General features: G+C 43.6%; 1 protein-coding gene across 1 annotated transcript in view; it reads left to right on the forward strand.

Annotated features, from left to right (window-relative positions):
* Positions 1-22,585, forward strand: part of CFAP74 (cilia and flagella associated protein 74) — a 385,998-nt gene that overhangs the window by 56,553 nt on the left and 306,860 nt on the right. The window contains exon 11 of the mRNA XM_082274200.1: positions 10,470-10,674. Coding sequence (XP_082130326.1) covers positions 10,470-10,674 — 205 coding nt within the window. The remainder of the gene's footprint in view (positions 1-10,469; positions 10,675-22,585) is intronic.

A 22,585-nucleotide genomic window follows, 5' to 3' on the forward strand; every position in this document is an offset into this window, starting at 1 on the left:
TTCCCCAGCTCACCACTTATCCCCCCCATCCAAAGTTCACCACTTCTCCCCCCTGTCCACTGCTCACCTCTTCTTCCCGCCTGTCTGCAGCTCACCTCTTCTTCCCTCTGTCCGCAGCTCACCACTTCTCCCCCCCTTTACGCAGTTCACCACTTCTTCCCCTGTCCGTAGCTCACCACTTCTCCCCCCTTTACGCAGCTCACCACTTCTCCCCCCGGGGGCACCCACTGATACATGCACTGCTCTACACATGTCCTGAATGCCTGGCAATAGGTCACAGAAGCCAGTGGAGGGAGAGAGTAGTGCAAAAACTTCCTCTACTGCCTTCTGTGACAGGATGGAAAGGACGGGGCTGCCAGAGGTGGTGGAAAGCCGTTTCGCCATGTTCCGGCAGTAAAAAAAAGGCCTGGTTATAATGTTGGTGGAAATGTTCCTTCAAGTACACCTGTATTGTGATCTCCTGAAAATGATAGTTGTCTTGCTGACTGAGGTTGCAGGTTTACTTTGCTCAGTTTGATTTTCAGGGACTCATTGCTGTGTAATCACCAGATGGCCACCTAGCAATGGGTAAGCTGACTTCAGGATTCAGTAACATATTCAAATCCATTTAAAATCGAGTGGATTTCAGTCGTATATGGCATCCATTATGAATGTTGTGATTTTCTCTTTTGGCAGCTTGCACCAAGTTCATTGTCTTATTTATCTCTCAGGTTCAGCCAGTCTGGCATGTGTCATATATTTGTCACTAGGCACTATTACAACATAAATTGATAGCACATTGCCAGCGCTGCGTTAGCTTTACATATGCAAAAAAGCAATGATTAGGAATTTAATATTTACAGCTATAGTTGTTGTGCTGGGCACACTACTGTTCTGTATAAACTGAAATGTATTTCTAAATTTTAGGCTTTTTATGTGATTGTTTTATAATACACTGCACTGTGCTGTTAAAGAAAACTAGTCAGAAATTGACAATTGTAAAAATTTGAATCTTTACTCCTAAATTATTAAATTAGTGCAGCCTTAGCTTTCTGGAATAAGTGTAAATGCTATTATTTATAGTTTGTGACTAGACAGAGAAAAAAAAAACACATGCAGTACATCTCTGCACTACATGAACATTTCCATGTTGTTTTTTTTTTTTTTTTTGCAGCTACAGATAAATACTTGTTCATCTTGTCACATGTCTGTTGAGCTCTTGGCTTTCTGTAGCAAGCTAACAATGATGCCTATGGTGCCCTGAAAACCCAAAGGCAATGTTGGCAGCCCTGTCTGATCATTGCCCTGCTGAACTACAAAGTAGCCCTCCCCTTTATGTTATGGAGATGAGGGTGAGAGGTTCAGTAGTCTAAGGCAGGATTGACAGCACTGCTGTAGATTTTAGTGTGCAGATAAAACATGTAACATTGCTGTAGTGCATTATGTTGCATATGAGACACCTGGAGAAGACAGTGTTTTTTTTTTTTTTTTTTTCAATTAATTCATCATACCTAAGCTCAGTTATTAATCTAATTCTTTTTTTAATTACTAATCTTTTTTCTACCTCCCTTTTCTTCTGTAACTTAATATGCAGAAATCACCGTCTCTTATACAGTGCTTACCCAACAGAGGTTCTGTGCTCCCTCCAGCTCTTATCAAGCCACCTTAGCGTGTGGAGCCCTGGATTTTTTTACAGGAAGGGCTACTGATTAGCAGCTTAGGTAGAGGCAGTCTGTAATAATGATGTGCAGATGGTGGAATTAACACCAGAGTCCATAACTTCTGTAAATGTAAGGAAGGGTGATTTCTGGAAATTTTATTGAAGGGGAGAAGAAGAAAAGAAAATAGGTTATGGTGGTTAAACAGGACCAAGTCTGCTTTAAGTTCTGTGCTTTTTTGTTAATAGAGAAGTATGGAGTTTTTTATTTTAGAATCATATTTACCTACGCTTCATCTGTCCCCCGCTAGCTTTAACACTGAGAACCGAGGGATCATACACCGCTGCTCGCTCAGTTCTCAGGGCTCTCTGAGCAGAGAGCTGGTGATTGTCAGTCACCGATGTCTGCTCTGCCCCCACTCATTCACTGGAGTGCTGGGCTGTGGAGGGGTGGGAGCAGGAGCGACCGAATCAGGCTCTCAGTGGCTCATTGAGAGCCTGAGCCGGGTGCTGGTCCAAGCATGTGGGCAGATCCTGACTTCATTGTTGCGATCTTGTCCGAGCCTGGACCGCCTCTGTTACATCAGCTGAAGCCCGCCGTCTGCTGAAAATGGGTCACAGGAGTGCAAAACGAACTGCACCCCTGTGATCCACAGGAGAAGTACAGCCAAACACGCTTTGGCTGTACTTCTCCTTTATTAAAAACTTTCTTCTCTTTCCTTCATTGACGGACACAGCTCCTGATCTTCTTAACCATTGCGTTATACTGTCCCCTACAGGAGTAGGGCACTTGGCAGAAAAAAGTCTGGCTACGCCTATGGGCAGTCCCAGGGGGTATACTTTCTCTCTCTGCTATAGGTAGGTTTTTTTCTGCCTAGTCAGGAGTAAGGACCTAGTTCCTTGCTGGGGTCTCTGGTCCTGGCAATTTATTCTTTTTAGATTTTTTTCCTGTAATAATTTTCCTGTGGCAAACAACTGCCAGACTGGGCGACGGGCTGGATAATCTAGATCCAGTGGTCACCCCAGTCTGGCCAGCAAGCGCGTGCAGTCCTCAGCTCCGCACTAGGTCAACCGTGACATAGCCTCACTGGGCGGGGGCTGGCCTGTGATTTAAACGCCTCGCGAGGTCGCATACGACCAGGTCTCGGCCTGAGTCGCAGGGTTCCTCCTGGCCAACAGCCCCCCCATGTCGATGGAGATGAGGTTCTGTCTGGAGCAGTGCCTGCCAGATTTCTGGTATGGTAAGTAACTGTCCCCCCTCTCCCCCTAGAGGGTTTTGGGGTGGGAGTTGGCCCCTCTATGGGACGGACGGACCCCTTGGTTCCCCTGCTTCCTGTTAGGCACCCCCTTCATCGATCTGATGGTCCCTGTGGGCCATCTTGCCCCCATCTGCTCCTCCCTCCTTCACTGACGCTAAGGCTGTGTGGTGGCCTGGTCCACCGCCTAGGGTTGAGGCAGGGTGCTGTGCTGGCGGTGGGGTGCGCCGCCGGTGACCGGCTGTGGAGGGGGGCTGTACCTGGTCGGGGCTACTGCTAGGGCCCCCCTTCCTGCCTGTGCCCTTTTCTGAGGCCTAGGGATCCCTCCTAGGTCCCTGGGAGCCTTGTGGTACAGCGTAGGGCAGCCATTTTCTTGTAGCCTCTTTGCTTAATGCACGGCGCCCATGTTTGTGTAGTCTGGCAGCCATTTTGCAGTGGTTTGCCATTGAAAATAGCTGGGCCATGACAGTGGAGCTCTCTGGGCGGTGATTTCGGCGATGGGAGCTGTGGGTGAGACCTTAAAGATAGAGGACACAGCTGAAGCTCTAATGGAGGTGCAGGTTCCCTTTGGCATTCACAAGCCACCCAGAGCAGAAAAGGTGTTCCCCCTCCCCTCCTATTTTGACAGAATTGTCACTAAATAGTGGGGACAACCAGTGGTCCTTCGGCGTGTCTTTTGTTCAAATGCTGGTCTGTGAACCAGACTTCTAAAAGGCCTTGACTGATCTTCCCTTTCAAGGAGATTGCCTGTTTTGTGCTACCCTGGATGACATCATTAAAGGTCTCGCAATGGGAAAAAGTATCTTTCTTCTGCAGGCTACTAAGGGCAAGGACCCACGTTGTAGACGTAGGCCCTCCTTCTCTGCTCATAAGATGTTTTTTCATCCATCAGGGTCGACTGACAAGGGATCGGAGCCCTTCGGGGCCTCCTCTGGAGGATCCAAGGGAACTTGGTTTGGCAAGTCAAGAGCGGTGCGCTCTCACCCGTATCTGGGGTGGGGAGACCGGTAGACTCCCCTGGTGCAAGTCAGGTGGGTCCACGAGGTCATTCAGTCCGACTACAAGATCGAGTTTCATTTTTACCCTTTGGTAAGGTTCTTCCTTCCAACGTGCGACTGTCCCTGTCTGCTAACAGGCTCTTTTTGGGGCGGTGCAAGACCTTTTACTTTAAAGGGTGATGGTCCCACGTTTTTTTTTAGGGGATTTACTCAAACCTGTTTACAGTCCCAAGGAAGGAAGGCAAGGTGTGTCCAATTCTGGACCTCAAGGTGCTGAACTGCTTTGTGCGGGTGCAGAAGTTCAGAATGGAGTCCGTTCCCACGTTGGTGGCTTCCCTGCATCAGGGCGATTTTTCTTACCTCCATCGACATCAAGGACGCTTACCTTCACGTTCCAATATGTGTCGGTCTCCAGCTCTTCTTCTGCTTTTCCGTGGGAGAAGAGAATTATCAGTTTGTGGTGTCACCCTTTGGTCTCGCCTCTGCTCCTCGGGTCTTCACGAAAGTGTTGGCCCCCGGTGCTAGCATTGTTACGTCAATGGAGGTTTGCGGTACTGGCCTACTTGGACGACCTACTTCTGTGAGTGGAGTCTCCTACTGCTCTGGTGGAAAACCTGGAAATCACCATATGAGCTTGAGGGTGTTTGGCTAGATTCTGAATTTTTAGAAGTCTGCTGTGGTTCTGTCCACAAAGCTGGACTATCTAGGTCTGACTCTGGACTCAGCCTTAGCCAGAGTGCTCCTTCTTCTGGACAAACTCCAGAAACTGCAGGCTGTAATTTATCTCTTGCTGTCCAGCAGATTGTAATCCCTCCGGACTTGCACGAGGGTGCTGGGCCTGATGGTGTCTGCCTTTGAGGCGGTTCCATTTGCACAGTTCTATACGAGGTCCTTGCAAGGGAGATTCTGGCCAAATGGGACAAGAATCTACAGTCTCTGGACAATCAGATCCGGCTGAGCCCCTGGTCCCTGATATGGTGGCTTTGTTCTTCGGTGCTTCGGCTGGGAAAATCCTTGCTCCCCTTGTATTGGACAGTGGTCACCATGGATGCCAGCCTGTCTGGCTGGGTAGGCGTCCTCTGCAAAAATTCTGCTCAGGGGGTCTAGACACTTGAAAAGTCCAGACTACCGATCAAAGTCTTGGTACTCCGACTGTGCCTGGAACATTGGTCAGATTGTCTTCAGGGCTGTCCCAGAAGGTGGCCTTTTTGGTGGCTTTCCCCTCTGCAAGCAGGGTGTTGAAATTAGCGGCGTTATCCTGTCGTTCACCTTACTTGGTGGGTCACAGTTATAAGGTGGTTCTTCACCCCTGTCCGTCGTTCCTTCCTCAGGTTGTCTCTGATTTTCATTTGAATGAAGACATTGTGTTGCCTTCCCTTTGTCCCAGGCCAAAACATCCGAAGGAAATTGCTTTGCATGCCTCTGATGTGGTCTGGGCGATTAGGATGTACCTGGCAGCTACGGGGTCTTTTAGGAAATCAGACTCGCTATTTGTGCTTATGGATGGGCCTAGGAAAGGGTCGTCCGCTTCCTCTGCGACCATTTCCAGATGGATCAGACAGATGGGGATTGAGGCCTATCCTATCAAGGGTCAGGTTCCTCCTTTCCCTGTACTCTACTCAGGCGCTCAGTGTCTCCTTAACCTTCTGTCAAGGGAGACATCTGGTCGTCGGTGCACACTTTCACAAAGATCTATAAAGTGGATGCTCCCTTTGGCCGCAAGGTTTTGCTGGCTGCTGTTTAGAGACCTACTGATGAAGTCAAACGAATGACGCAATGCGTATAGGGGGCAGAGCCTGCTATCAGATGCCATTCCCCCGTGAGTTACAAGACAGCACAGACTGCCTGACATAGTCTGCACAGCTGATTGTGCCAACTTGTGTGAGTTCATTTCCTTTATTGCCATTAATAAAGATTCATACAGAGAGAATTAGTTTGCTTCCTCTCTTTTATATTTTCCCTGGCATTTACCCTAAGCACATTGGGACTGTGAGAGCGATCTCATCTTGAAATATCCTTGCTGACTGCCTATTGGAATTCACCCTTTTTAAGGGAACTGCTATTTCTGACCTATTGGTAAAACCAGGGTCAGATTGTGAGGTGAGCAGCCATCCATTAGTTGGTGAAATGAGAGCACGGACACTAGATTGATCGTTATAAGCACGGGCACTTTTTGATGATTACATTGCATTTGCAATATTTGCAGAGTCCTTTTGGATAACATTTGTATTTGCAATATTTGCACAGTTCTTTTTGCACTTTATTGGGACTCTTTTGCAATAATTTATGCATTTTATTTCACTGCCTTTTAAATTGACAGCTAGGTTCTAGATGTCTCACTAACTGTTGCATTATAGTTATTTAATTGATTGATTGTCATTTTCATTATAGATATATCTAATCACTGGTTGTACATTATTTATTTAATGTTAGTGGCACAGCACATTTTTGTTATAATATTGGTTTTGTGTATGTATTGAAAGCATACTTGGTGATAGCAGCCGCTTTTATATATTTTTTTGTATTGAATTTAGTATACACATTTATATTGATTGTTTTTTTCACTGTAATTTATTTTTGGTTGCGCTGAATATATTTATTATGGTTTAGAGGACATGGTCCTCTTTGAGGGTGTATTGTTTTTTTCATATGGGCTCCAGTTGTTTTGGTTGAGCTCCTGTTTACCTGGTTGGCTATAGTTTAGCCTTGGGATTTTTCTTTTTTGCTGTTCCCACCCCTCATGTTTAACACTGCTTTGGGACGTCCCAATGGTTAAGAAGTTCAGGAGCTGTGTGCGTCAATGAACGAAAGAGAAATGGGATTTTTCACTTGCCGTATAATCCATTTCTCTGATGTTCATTGACGGACACAGCACCCACCCCTCTGTGGAGTTGTAATTCTTCTGACACTGCTTGTAACAAAACTGAGTACCTATAGCAGAGAGAGGGATTATACCCCCTGGGACTGCCCATAGGCACAGCCAGACTTTTCCTGCCCAGTGTCCTACTCCCGTAGGCGACAGTATAACCCAATGGTTAAGAAGATCAGGAGCTGTATCCGTCAATGAACATCAGAGAAATGGATTTTATGGTAAGTCAAAAATCCCATTTTTTCCTCACTTTTTTATTGATCTCAAACAGTTGTACATAAGTATATACCTGCATATATGTTCATAATTACAGTAATTGTTTAAAAAAAAAAAAAAAACAAGTACAAATATATTTCAGGAGGCCACCTTGAACCTAATGTGGCAATAGACTTACACCATCAGTCCTAGAATTTACCTAATTTTAGGGGACAGTTCCTGTTCCAACTGTATATGCTGTATACGGTTTTCATAAAGAATAATCTGATTAACTAACGATTTCCATTGTGCTATATTAGGGACTCATCCATTTAAAAGCTATGGCTTCACGAGCCATAAGCAAAGCTTATTGCCAGAATATTTTAGTATACTGTGGCCAATATTCTTTGTCTAGTATACCAAAATAACAAACGCCAGGTGTACAGGAAAGAGGAAGTTGCAGTAAGGTGTTGAGCACAGTACCTGGTTGCTGCCAGATGTCAGATAAAATCCGATAGCCCCAAATGAGGTGCAAGTTTTCTTTCAGCTTTCTGTCAACAAAATAAACACAGTTTAAGGCTTTTATATTAAATCTGCCTGGGGTTCATTATGTCATATACAGTTCCATTTTGTGCAGTTGGACAAAGGAAGAGATGTGGTTTTTTTTTTGCAAATCATTTTTATTTGAATTTAAAGCATAACAGGTAAAGAAAATCCAAACATTTCTCAACATTGTAAACCGTAACATCTGTGATAAGAATTAATCATAACATAGGGTTAAGTATGTCATAGCCAACGGTAAGACAATAATATACTCAAACTAGTGTTAAAGCCCAGAAGTCCCAATGAGCATTGAATGATTGTAACTGCAACCTATTGATCGCTAGAGCTTTTTCAAATTGGTAGTTTGATTCAAGTAGCTGAACTACATCCGCGAGGTTCGGAGCTTATATGGTTTTCCACCTGCGGAGAATAACCGTTCGGGCAGCGAGGAACACATGTGTAACCCAGGGCCTATACTGGACCGGCAATCATTTATTCCCAAATGTAATAAGGCTAATGCCAGAGATGGCTTCAATATACAACCCTTATGAGAGGACACATAGGCAAATACTTGATTCCAATAACTCGTCAGTGACGGACAGGTCCACAAAATGTGGAGCAGAGTCCCTACCTGAGAGCAATTCCTCCAGCAGAGTTGGGAGTAAGATTGGGATAAACCTGCCAGACGGTAGGGCGTATAATACCACCTATTTGGTATTTTTTGGGTCATCTCCCAGTGGTTCGCGCAGTGCGTATATTTATATATCGTAGCAAGGGCAGATCGCCACTGTTGAATGGAAAAGGTAGTACCCAGGTCTTTGTCCCATTTAAACATGTGGGTGGTTTTATAGAATGTAGAGTTATCCAACAGGATATCATAGTATTGCGATAATTTGGGGGGTTTAGGTGCCGTGGCCGTGAGAAGATCCCATACTTTACCATCTATCGAGATAGTTCGTAAAGGGTGATCCTTTAGAAAGTGAGTTATACGCAAAAGGTGATAGTGCATATGTTGTGGGAGGTTATGTTTGTGAATCAGGTCATGAATGGGGACGAGGGAGCCGTCTGTGTATAGGGAGTTGATGGAGGTGATATTCCACCGGGCTAATAAATGCGTGGGGAGATCAGGTAAGTATTGGTTAAGTATAGACAGTGGTAAAATTGAGGTAGCAGTGACATCTCGTACATCAGACGACACTGGAGAGATATGCCACACCCGCAACGCTGCCTGCATTGTAGGTGGGAGACTCTGTCCACCTGTCACTTAAGAGCAAGGTCCTCAGGTACTTTGTTGGTGCCATGTCCCTCTCCAGTTCCACCCACATAGGCGACTCTGAGTCAGTAAGCCATTGTCTTAGTTGGGCCAAAATCGTGGCCCTGTAGTAGGTGGCGATGTCAAGGACAGATGCCCCCCCAAATTGTTTTTTTCTAACCAAAATCGAGGAAGCGCAACAAGGTCGCCTACCTCCCCAGATGTAGGATGTCATCAGTCTGGATAGTTTGAGGAGATGTGTCACTGGAAAGTGAATGGTAAGTGTTCTAAAGAGATACAATAGTTGGAGCAATATAAACATTTTATAGGCAGCAACCCTGCCACTCCAGGAGAAATATGAGTTTTGCATACGGGAGATGTCTGCAGTAATCTTGGTTACCATTCTATTGATATTTATAGACAATAATCTAAGTGGGTTGGCCGGTAGATCAATGCCCAGATAGTGAATGCTGTCCGCAGACCAGGGGATGGGAATGGAAGATTGAAGCATGGATTGGAGTCGGGGAGGGACTCCCATATTCAGTACAGTGGATTTTAGGTGTAGGCCAGTTACGTACCTCCTGAAGGCTGGCAAAAAAATTTCACACAAATGGCATCATCCTCTCCTACCTTGTTGCTGGGATATTGCTGAGACACTCCTAGCCAATATTGCTTACCTCCACCATCACAGGAGTGAGCTCCCAAACTCCAGCACACATGTGGTCCATTATCTCTGTTGCAGCAGCTATGAGCTCAGAGTTACTGCAACAGGGAAGTGAGAGCACATGGGAGGGAGTTTGAATCAGCTGGGAGTGGTTTGGCAACATCCTAGTTAGTAGCAAGACAGGATGAGATGATGCCTTCTCTGGAAGATTTTTTGCCATGCTTCAGGAGGTACGTAAATGACCCACACCTATAGCAAAGACATTATTTAACTTTGTTCAAAACTGCACAGTTTGTTTTTATCCACAGGTGCCCCTTACCTGCTTAGGCACTTTTGTTCATTAAAGGTAAACTAACCCTCCAATATATTAAAAAATGTAAGTAAAACCTTTGTCACTGAATAAAACAAACATAAGCGGGAAATTATAAAGCTGTGCATGGCAACCAATCGGCTTCCATTTGCAGCTTGTTCCATTAAACTTTGAAAATGAAAGATAGAAGCTAATTGGTTCCCATGCACAGCTTCTCCAGGTTCTGGCCACTCTGGTTTGGGTAAATTTCCCTGAAAGTGTCCAACAGCCTTAAATATGTGAGTTCTGTAACACTTTGCCTGACAGAACTATCTGTTTTACCCACAGCAGCCGAACAGCCTCTAAGCAAGATTTTCCAGTGTGATGTGATTCATTTTGGTTTTTTTTTTGTTAGCCTGCAATAGAAAATGAGCAATCTGGTTGGTTACCTTGTGCATCCCAGACACTACCAAATTGCACAAGTCTGTAATTTACTGTTGACTTGTTCTCTTTTTAGCAACAAGTAATGAGATAGAACATTATGATGTTGAGAATTGAATTACAGATTTTCAAATATTTACTGAATTTGAACCATAAAAACAGGAAATCCATTTTTGCCACTTACTGCTTTGCTCTACATATTGTGTATACAGTATAAATATATATATATATATATATATATATATATATATATATATATATACATATATATAATATGCTTCAAGTAAAGATAGTAATTTGTACTTTACTAATGTTTTCACACACAGGGAATTTGAAGAGTCACAAAAATTAAGAAAGCAAGAGATTATTAGTAGGATTTTACAAGAGGAAGCCAGCCAAGCGAAACAGAAAAAACAGACCTCTTCTACAGAAATGAGCAAGAGTCGGGAAAGCATGAAACTCCGAGCCAAAACAATGCAATATATTCAGTCAGCCATTTTGACAGAGCCCGATGAGGAGCCGGTGGTTACAGTAAGTGCTCCCTTATTGCACAGCCAGCTAAATAGTCTTTATAGCCCTTCCTCTGCATGACCATGGATGCTACGTTTAAATTACATTTTAGTAATAAATCTAAAACCCATACTTTTTTTTTCTTATGTTTACGATAGAGTGATGAATGGTTGAAGTCCCTGTCAGGTTTTCATAGCTCTCCATGTTCCAGTTAAGGTGGCCACACATATAGATTTTTTTCGCTCATCCTATTGTTCCATCCTTGCTATACTGTGCCTATTGTATTTTGACAGCCAGCTATGCCAGCTGTCAAAATATCCAAACAGCGGCTCCATCTGAATGGATGCTGCCGAAGTTCGACCAATATTTTTCTGCTCAGAAAAACTGACTGAAGTGGATTTCCTACTGTATCCAAAAATGAAAAAAGTTTTGTAGATACACTTTAAAGAAAACCTGTCAAGCATACAGTTGTGTTCAAAATTATTCAACCCCCACTGAAATTGATTGTTTTGGCCAGTTTGACATTGATTTTGATCATTCAGTCATCCTGCTTACAATTAAATCAAAGAGGCACGTGCAGGTCAGACAAATATAACATAACATTTATAATGAAATAACCACAAATGTCTTTTCTGTGCTCACATCATTATCAGTTTTATTCAACCCCCAAGTGACATTCAATCTTAGTACTTAGTACAACATCCTTTTACAGTTATAACAGCTTTTAAACGTGAAGCATAGCTTGACACAAGTTTCTTGCAGAGATCTACGGGTATCTTTGCCCATTCGTCATGGGAAAAAGCCTCCAGTTCAGTCACATTCTTAGGCTTGTGCGCTGCAACTGCTTTCTTTAAGTCCCACCAGAGGTTCTCAATCGGATTTAAGTCTGATGACTGTGATGGCCACTCCAAAATGTTCCAGCCTTTAATCTGCAACCATGCTCTAGTGGGCTTGGAGGTATGCTTGGGATCATTGTCCTGTTGAAAGGTCCAACGTCTCCCAAGCCTCAGGTTTGTGAAGGACTGCATCACATTGTCATCCAATAACTCCTGGTACTGAAGAGAATTCATGGTACCTTGCACACGCTGAAGCTTCCCTGTACCTGCAGAAGCAAAACAGCCCCAAAGCATGGTTGACCCCCCGCCATGCTTCACAGTAGGCAAGGTGTTCTTTTCTTCATAGGCCTTGTTCTTCTTCCTCCAAACATAGCGTTGATCCATGGGCCCAAACAGTTCTAATTTTGTTTCATCAGTCCACAGAACACTATCCCAAAACTTCTGTGGTTTGTCCACATAACTTTTGGCATACTGCAGTCGACCCTTCTTATTCTTTGGAGGCAGCAAGGGGGTGCGCCTGGGAGTTCTGGCATGGAGGCCTTCATTACGCAGTGTGCGCCGTATTGTCTGAGCAGAAACGTCAGTACCCACATCTGACAAATCTTTTCTCAGTTCCTCAGCAGTCACGCAGGGACTTTTCTCCACTCTACGCTTCAGGTAGCGCACAGCAGTCAAAGTCAGCATCTTCTTTCTGCCACGACCAGGTAGCGTTTCAACAGTGCCCTTTGCCCTGAATTTGCGGATGATGCTTCCTATGGTGTCTCTTGATATGTTTAACATCTTTGCAATCTTCTTGTAGCCATTGCCCTTCCTGTGAAGAGTAATCACCTCTTCTCTTGTCTTCCTGGACCATTCTCTTGACTTCACCATGTTTGTAACCACACCAGTAAATGTCTAGAAGGAGCTGAGTATCACAATCATTTTTAAAGCTGCCTAATTGGTGCTTATTAGGCTTTATTGCTGCTCCCTGACATCCACAGGTGTTTTCAATACCTGATTGAAAACACTTCAATGAACCTCTGTTCTTCAGAGTGGTAGTCTTTAAGGGGTTGAATAATTGTGTCAATGAAGAATTCACAAGAAACATTTACTACTGTATTACAAAACCAATTGATGTCATTTTAGTTGCATATGGTTCTTTAAGAAGTCCTTGTAGGATTTCATTCTGAATACAATTACAAATGTACACTAAATTCCCTAAAACCCTTTACAGCATTGGGGGTTGAATAATTTTGAACAAAACTGTATGTATTTGGGAACTTTCACAGCTGAGTTGCATTTGAAGACACAAAAAAGGAGGCTGTCATCCTTATTGTTAAATGTTGCTTCTGCTACTTAGTGAGTGACTGACCTGGAACAAGCATGTACCCAGCAAAGTGTTGGGAAACATAATGTGCTTATTTCAGGTAAATGACTAAATGCATATTCACACTAGTGCAAATTGTAATGCAACTTCAGTCGTACAGAATGGCATGACAAGGGAAATCCCATTACTCTTGATGATGTCTGTATATGACTTAACGCGCGAGGTGAGTCTGGTCACGTGACATTGCCACACTGGGTAGTCGGCCATACTATCGGTTGGAAACATCACCAATACCATGAGAATTGACATGTGTATTTTGGCTCTTTTTAAGAAATTCTTTGTGAGTAATACTGCGCAAGGAAGCTTCGTCCTGCTTATCCCTACATGCATATGCTGTGAGAGTCTATCTATGGTGGATCGTGTCAGCATGCTAGAGGTTCCACCTCATATGAGTGGAGAGTAGGAGTGGAATATTTCTAAGCTTAACTGACTATTTTTGACCGAGTAGTCCATCATTTGGGTAAGGGTCAGAGTGAACCTTTCCTTTGGTGACGGATCCTTGCCAACACCCTTCCTGTGTGGATGTGAACTTTTTGGACTGTTTTTTTTAAGATGCTTTTTAATATAGTTTGGACTTTATCAGTGTCCCAAGCGCTGCATTTATATGTTATTACCACAACTAATCTCCTTACTGAACCTTCTACCGGAGGCCACATAGAGAGAGGTTTTGACATGGACCTAGTTCTCCTTTTGCCAACTCTACACCTTAGCTGCTTGTGAGTGGAATAATTTATTTATATGACACTATGGGTGTGATTTACTAAAACTGGAGCACAGAGAATCAGGTGCATTGTAGCTTATCAGCTTTAAACGTCACCTTATTCAATTGAGCTTTGACAATAAAATCTGGAAGCTGATTGGTTTCTGTGCAGAGCTGCACTAAATTTTACTTGCTCCAATATTCCTAAATTCCCCCTATGTGTGCTTTCTGTGCTTGTAAATATTTTCAATGTCTAATTAGTAGTAGCAAAAGGGGGACAAGTATTCACCTTCCATTGCTTTTAATATAAAAAAGGTGGTTAAGACTTGCAACCTTAAAAGTAAGTAATCAATAGAAGCTCCGAAATGTTTGTCCTGATCTTTTTAAAACGAGTCATCGTGTCAGTGCAGTTCATGTTATCCCTATCACAAGTAAAGGTGACACTTTTATCTTCGTGGCACCCTCTGAATATTAGTGCAAGATATTTTATTTTACTGAGAAGTCACTATGCTTCTTACTTATTGTGCAGGTAAGAGATTCTTTTTTTTAAATCTACATTGCTGTGGTAAAACTACCATACTTAAAGTCTATGCCAGGCCAAAAAATACATTCAATACATCTCTGCAATGCATGCACATTTACCATTGTTTTTTCCTTCTTAAACATGCACATGTAGCACTGCCCCCATTAGGGCTGCTGGTTAACGGGTGTTCCTCTGTACTCACCTGACCATGAGAACCTTCCAACCCACCTGACACTTTAGGTTCTGACATGACAAGTAGTGTATATTCTACGAAGGACCCACTGACACAATGAAAATACCGTTTGGTTATTTTACTTAAATAGATAAACAGGTATAACTTGGAAGTAAAAGAATGTATTAATTTAAGTCTAGCAAACCCCACCAAACTCAGTGGAGTCTAACAGACTGACACAATATGTATATAAAAGGTCAAAAAGAAATATCAAACATCATTGATAATACAACCAAATACAATTTCAGCAACTTCTGTCAATACTATTGTGATATAGAATAGCTATGGCCTAAACAAGAGACCTCCTGAAAGCACTCCAGCTATCACTGGTCTACTCGTAACTGCAGTTACTGTGATTAAACCCCTTTAAAACAAACAAATGCTGAGTTCCCTCTCCTAGCAAGGCCTTGCTAAGTCTTCGCCAGTAGTTGGAGCTCTTATCACTGTTCACTGTGATATTTGTAATCCTAGGGTAGTAGTATGTGTAATCCTGTCTGCTGTCAGTGTGTTATTGAGGGAGAATTATACTTGCGATTAGGATTTTACCAGGCACTCTTCCATTTGACAGTGTCGACATGTGACAATCCTGTGACAGGAAATGATGCACCCTCCCTCGCTCTAGCGTCTGGGAGTGATCGATACTCGGCTGTCCCGGTCAGTCAGCTCAGCCTCCGCCCGCTCTCCTCTCAGCTCCACTGAATCCGCTACCGCTATGTAGTCGACAGCGGCCACACCGCTGAGGATGGGCTCTGCTCTCACTAGGCCGCATGTACAAGTCCATGTACAACACTAGTGTCCCGACACACCTCTCAGGCTGGTCTGCACTCACTGAGTCCCGGAAGCAAGAGAGCGCGCATCCTGTGTTGCAGATAGATTTATAGGCTTTCCTAAGATCCTTCACTCCCTCACAGCTTCCTGGGAATATAGTTCCTTCAGCAATCCAAATAACGGTCCGCATCCAGTCTAGAACTATATCTCCCACAATCCAATTCGTCCTCTTCCTGGGAAAGCCGATCCTCTTCTGCAAGCAACCTTAAAACGGCACTCCAGCAACCTCAACATTAATGGTAAACCTGAATATAAGTATATATCTGCAATATATATAAATATGGTAGTCCGGTCCCGGCTACATACAGAATACCTAGAGATCTACCAGAAACTCAATGAGGATTAAAAAATGGGAAATGTGCATGTATTGCAATATATTTTCCTTCTTTTTTTTGTATGACCTCCACTTTAATGACAGTGCGATGTGATCAGAAAGTATGAGCTTTGCTTATTATTATTTTAGAACCGTAACTGTGCAAAGTCGGGGGGGAGGGGGGGTGCAACAGTCAACCAGAAATAGACCACTGCTCTGAGATAGTCGGCTGATAAAATTATCTTTGGGTTGCTGTTGTAGCGTAGTTCAATAAATAAACAGCCATAGATTTAATAAGATATGTCTTTATGCACCTTTAGGCCCCGTTCACATAGGGGTGATCCGACTTCGGGTGGCGACCTCGGAGCGGCCGCCACGGACTTCATAACATTGAAGTCTATGGCGGTCGCCTCCGGGTCGCCCCAAAGAAGCTCCGGACCCTTTTTCTAAGTCGGAGCGACTTGTGTCGCTCCTATTAGAACGGGTCCGCAGCTTCCCTATGGAAGGCGACCTACAGCGACCTGTGAGGCGACCAGGTCGCCTCACAGGTCGCCTTAGTGTGAACGGGGGCTCAGTTGAATGTTGTTTTCACTTTCAATAACGATTTTACTTAAGTATTTCAGAATACAGGTCATAACATTAAGAAACAGAGAAATATGGACAATGCACTATTAGCCATTGGGATTGTAGCCACCAATAACATAAGTCCCTTCATAAGCCAGACAAATAAGTCCATAAATGTTCGGAGTAGTAAGCCTGTAATATAAAGGTGGTTCGTAGTTAACTTTGAATTGTGTTGTTTTCAAACAAACTAAAGTTGGGCTTTAAAGAATAATTCCAGGAAAATGTTTTTTCTCATGTAGTGGGGCTATGCCCCCATTGCATGGGTTAACTGCTCCTCTATGTCTAGGGGTGAGGTGAGTGGAGATGTACATGCCTAATCCGCTGATGTCATCATACCCATAGACCGGCCTTGGAAGTGAGGATAGCAGGAACAGTCTACCACTGGGCGTGGGGAACACTGTTTTCCAGAGGATCGAAGAATCGGGTAAGTATAGCCTTTCAGTGCGCCTCTGGACAAAACTAGCAGTTAACCCTTGCAGTTTGGACAAAGCCCAACTGCATGGAAAAAAAAACATTTTCAGGGTTTTGCTTTAAACCTGAGCTATTGAGTTGTTAACAGGAATTTGTAAGGGAAGCAGATGTTATGGTTAACCTAAAAACACAAAAAAAGGAGCCTGGCTCTCCAGGTACTGGCTGGAAATGAAAATATGAAATCATCAGGTCAATATTTCAGATAAAGAAAAATAAGACATACTCAAGTATGTACCAATGAGCTAGAATTATCCCAATGTGATTCACCTAATTTGGTGCAGCTTTATTTCCATCACCCCAACAATTTTTTATACACCAGTCTTTTATCACATACCCATTTTTAACACTTCACCCAATATTTATATATCCTATTTCTGGCAGCGCCAATTCCCTTATACCTATTTTGGTTCATATCTTTGATATAGCCTTTGGCTATATTTGAGGGTGGCTGCAGCCTTTTCTTCCCCTTATATCTGTAGTGCGGGACCTTCATATAAGCAGAACTTTACACTGCCTGGACTGGGCAGGGCTTTGACAGTGTTTCAGCCTCCAGCTCTGCTCTTCACATGTTCTTGGAGAGACTGGAGTACAATGGTGTCCTGGCACACCTGTGCCAAGATGAAGATTTGAACAGTTGTTATACCCTAAGTTGTCTCTTTTACAAACGCCAGATGTAGTACATAAATGAGAGCAACAAGCTTGGAACAGTGTTTTGGCCTTTTAAGGCTCTTTCACACGGTCCGCCTCCGTAGGCGGATCCGTGCTGCTCAGCACGGATCCCCGCTGAGCCGGCGGATGACAGCTTGCAGTGCGGAGAGGGAGGTGTCACAGCTCCCACTGCTCTCTATGGGGGATCGGATGAGAGCGGACCGCCTGTCCGCTCTCATCCGATCCGATCCGATCCCTGAACGGATGGAAAAATAGGGTTTCCATCCGTCCAGATTTCACGGACAGGATCGGATACGGATGGCAGCGGGTGTCAGCGGCGGTGTCTCAACTGACATCCGCTGCCCCATAGAGCTGCATGGAGGATGCGATCAGATCCGCCTAAAAAACTGACAGGCGGATCTGATCGGATCGCCCGTGTGAAAGAGCCCTTACTGTTCGGTCACTGTAAAGTTCTGCTTATCAACAATTAGGGCTATTAAAGTTACAATAAACCATATCCTTAGACCGCATTCACATTGATCCGACTTGTCAGGCAACTTGTCAGCCTGACAAGTCACGGTCCGTCAGCTCCCATGTAGTACAGGAGCCGTTCTAATAGGAGCGACACAAGTCGCTCCGACTTAGAAAAAGGGTCCTGTACTACTTCGGGGCGATCTGAAGGCGACTTGCATAGACATTCATTTTATGAAGTCCGTGCAAGTCGCACCAAAGTCGCGCTGCACGAGACTTCACAGGTCGCCCCCTAAGTCGGAGCGACCTAGTGTGAACGGAGTGTCATTCTAAAGTTTATGTAAACCCTAACCATGAACTCATTTTCACTCATTTGATCTGCTATTTAAAGTGTTTTATTGTATCTGTTTGATAAATCAAAAAAATACCTGTTGATTCTGACAAAAAAAATCCAATGAGCTTCCAACTTCATGTAGCAATGTTATTAGCCTTGTTAATGTTTCTCAATATCCCACAGCCTAACAAATTAACTATTTTTATAAACCTTTATAATGTGAAACGCAGCTGTGATTAAATAAATATATTATATTCACATACACAACCAGATTCAAATATGTAATACAAACAATAAATACAATGTTGGAATGTCCACAGTCTTTCTATACTTGCATGCTGTTTATCATAATTCTTGGTGTACTTATGTAATGTGGGCAGCACAACAATATGGTTTTTAGTGTTTTTTTTATTTTTTTTTTTATTTAACCACTTACCGCCCGCCCGCCGTCATATGACGGCGGGACGGTGCGGCTATTATCCTGGGCGGACGTCATATGACGTGACCCAGGAAATGCACGGCAGGCGCGCGATCGCGGGCGCGCCGCCGTGCACTGCCGGTGTCGGGGTGTCCCCGGGACACCCCCCGTCACCGGCAGGGGGGAAACAGCCACTGGGCGTGGCTGTTTCCCACGTGATCGGCTGTGTTCCAATGACACAGCCGATCACAATGGAGGCGGCCGGGAGATGACCGCGCATGCGCGATCGGGAGCGCGCAGCGCGGTCATGTCGGTGGCACTGTGTTCCGTAGGAACACAGCTGTCACCGGCAGTAGTAAACAGTCACTGACAGTGACTGTTTACTAAGTGATCGGCTGTTAATCCATTCACAGCCGATCACAAAATGTAAACAAAGAGCAGTAACTCAGTGTTACTAGCTCTTCTCCCCTCATACAGTTTCCAGTATGAGGGGAGAAGAACTAGAAACAGTGAGTTACTGCTCTGTGTACCTGCAAAAGTAAAATCACACTAATAAAGGTCCCCCCACACAGTCCTCAGCCCCCCCCCCCAATGTTACCTGTCACCCAACAGTCACCTCATCAGTGCCCAGAAATTGACACCCATAACGTTCACATGTGAGCGCAGATTCTGCCCGCAATCCAGAAATCTGGATTCTGCCCGCAATCTGGAAATCATTGCAAATTGCGGGACGCCTGTGCTTTGCCGTTTTTTGCAATAGCACCCCAAACGCTGTGCAATGTTGCCACCATTTCCGCCTGCCGAATCGCGGTAACATCGCGCAAACAACGCATGACGCCCAAAAAAGGTACAAGAGCGTCTTTGGGGCGTCATGCGTTGTTTGCGTGATGTTACCGCGATTCGGCAGGCGGAAATCGCAGCAACATCGCACAGCGTTTGGGGTGCTATTGCAAATCACGGGCAACGCACAGGCATCCCGCAATTTGCAATGATTTCTGGATCACGGGCAGAATCGCAGTGATTCTGCCCGCGATCGCTACGCTCACATGTGAACGTAGCCTAAAATTCACCGGTCACAGAGACTGCCATCAGTCATCGTCACCTGTCACCCCATCAGTCATCGTCATCTGTCACCCTATCAATCATCGTCACTTGACACCCCATCAGTGATCGTCACTTGTCACCCCATCAATCATCGTCACATGTCACCCCGTCAGTGATTGTCATCTGTCACCCCATCAATCATCGTCACTTGTCACCTCATCAATCATCGTCACCTGTCACCTCATCAGTCATCGTCACCTGTCACCCCATCAGTCATCGTCACCTGTCACCCCATCAGTCATTGTCACCTGTCACCCCATCAGTCATTGTCACCTGTCACCCCATCAGTCATCGTCACCTGTCACCCCATCAGTCATCGTCACCTGTTTGCCATATACATGCAATCACTTACTGACCGCCTAACGACTAAATGCGTCGGCCATTAAAAGCTAAATACTGGGGTTATGGCAGCAGATAGCCCCCATAACCCCGGTATTTTTTGAAACGGCGGGCGGTCGGCTTTCAGATAAGGGTGGTCCCAGTGGCGGATTCGCCGCGGAATTACCCTTACGGTGCAGGGGAAGAGGTGCCCCCCCCCCTCCTGCCACGTCCCAGACGTTTTCCCAGCTTACCGGACCCGCCGGCAGCGGGGAAAACTATCCGGTCCCGGATCCTCAGAGACAGGAAGTCGAGTGAGGGCAAGATGGCCCTCACTCAACTCTATGGTCTTGGAGGACCGGAGCTACGTCAAAAGACGTTGCCTAGCAACCGGTTTAAAGGGCCGCTTTTTTTTTTTCTTTTTTTTTTCCTCTTTCAACAATTTTTTTTTTCTTCTCTTTTTTAGTGTAGTTGTGAGGTGTGAGGTCTTTTTGACCCCAGATCTCACAATAAAGAGGACCTGTCATGCCTATTTCTATTACAAGGGATGTTTACATTCCTTGTAATAGGAATAAAAATGATCAAAACATTTTTTTTTTTTAAACTGTGTAAAAATAAAAAAATAATAAATAAAATAAATAGGAAAAAAAAAAAAAAATTAAAGTGCCCTGTCCCCGTTAGCTCGCGCGCAGAAGCAAACGCATACTCAAGTCCCGCCCACATATGTAAACGGTGTTCAAACCATACATGTGAGGTATCGCCGCGATCGTTAGAGCGAGAGCAATAATTTGAGCCCTAGACCTCCTCTGTAACTCTAAGCTAGTAACCTGCAGAAATTTTTAAAATGTTGCCTATGGGGATTTTTAAGTACCAATGTTTGGCGCCATTCTGTGAGCATGCGCAATTTTGAAGCATGACATGTTGGGTATCTAATTACTCGGCATAACATTATCTTTCACATTATGGAAAAAAATTGTGCTAAATTTACTGTTTTCTTATTTTTTACTTCAAAAAAGTGAATTTTTTTCAAAAAAATCGCATCTGGAAGACTGCTGCGCAAATATGGTGTGATAAAAAATATTGCAACGATCTCCATTTTATTCTCTAGGGTCTCTGCTAAAAAAAATATATAATGTTTGGGGGTTTCAATTAATTTTCTAGCAAAAAAAATGATTTTAGCTTGTAAACACCAAGTGTCAAAAATAGGCCCAGTCTTAAAGTGGATAAATGGACAACTTTGTGTAAAGCGCTACTTGGATGTTAGGCCTATGTGTGTGGCCAGGCTGTGAAAAAGTGTTACACATGTGGTATCGCCATACTCAGGAGGAATAGCAGAATGTATTTTGGGGTGCAATTTTTGCTATGTACATGCTATGTGTTAGAAATATTGCATAAATGGACAGCTTTGTGTAAAAAAAAATGTGTTTTCATTTTCTTTCCACATTTTCCAAAAACTTGTGGAAAAAAATTACATATTCAAAAGACTCATTATGCCTCAAAAATTATACGTTGGGCTGTTTGCTTTCCAAAATTGGGTCATTTTATGGGGGTTTCCATTGTCCTGGTGCTCCAGGGCCTTCAAAAGTGCGATAGGTTGTCAGGAAATTATATGTGTAATTTGTGCTCCTAGAATGCCGTACGGGGCTACTTGAATGTTAGGCCTCTGTATGTGGCCAGGCTGTGAAAAAGTCTCACACATGTGGTATCGCCATACTCAGAAGGAGTAGTAGAATGTGTTTTGGGGTGTAGTTGCAAGTATACATGTGCTGTGTGAGAGAAATAACCTGTTAATATGGCAATTTGTAAAAAAAAAAAAAATAAAAAAAAAAATCTTCATTTTGCAAAGCATTGTGGGAAAAAATTACAACTTCAAAAAACTCACCATGCCCCTTATTAAATACCTTGGAATGTCTACTTTCCAAAAAGGGGTCATTTGGGGGGTATTTGTACTTTCCTGACTTTTTAGTGTCTCAAGAAATGAGATAGGCCTTCAGTACATCAGGTGTGAGCAAGTGTGATCAATTTTAAATGATTCGCACCATAGCTTGTGGACTCTATAACTTTCACAAAGACCAAATAATATACACTTACTTAGGTTATTTTTACCAAAGATAAGTAGCAGTATAAATTTTGGCCAAAATTTGTGAAGAAAAATGACTAATTTGCAAAATGTTATGACAGAAACAAAGAAAAATGCGTTTTTTCACGATATTTTCAGTCTTTTTTTATTTATAGCACAAAAAATAAAAAACCCAGTATTGATCAAATACCATCAAAAGAAAGCTCTATTTGTGTGAAAAAAAGGACACAATTTTTGTATGGGTACAGTGTTGCATGACTGAGTAATTCTCAGTCAAAATGTGAGAGCGCTGAAAGTTGAAAATCGGTCTGGGCAGGAAGGGGGTGAAAGTGCACTGTAGGCAAGTGGTTAAGCATTATTACATAACTGGATTGTTTTTTATGTTTATATCTTTCCCACATTGAGAGAGTTTAGATGTAGTTGGAATGATATAAAAAAGATCATTTATGAAATATTTAGATATCAGAATGTTATTTCCTATGAGAGATCTGGGGATAATTGCGAAAGTGTGTATCTGACCTTTATAATTTGAGGTCCACCTAGTGAGGGAGTACATCTGATGGTGGTGATGGATGACGTAGTTGGAGCAATGTGGATTTCTAAATACATTTAGTGCTATGGATAATTTACCTGGCTAAAGGAGATATATGGGGTTACTAAAGAAAT

The sequence above is a fragment of the Pelophylax lessonae genome (genome assembly GCF_965119305.1).
Source record: "Pelophylax lessonae genome assembly, chromosome: 12".
Lineage (NCBI taxonomy): Eukaryota > Metazoa > Chordata > Amphibia > Anura > Ranidae > Pelophylax > Pelophylax lessonae.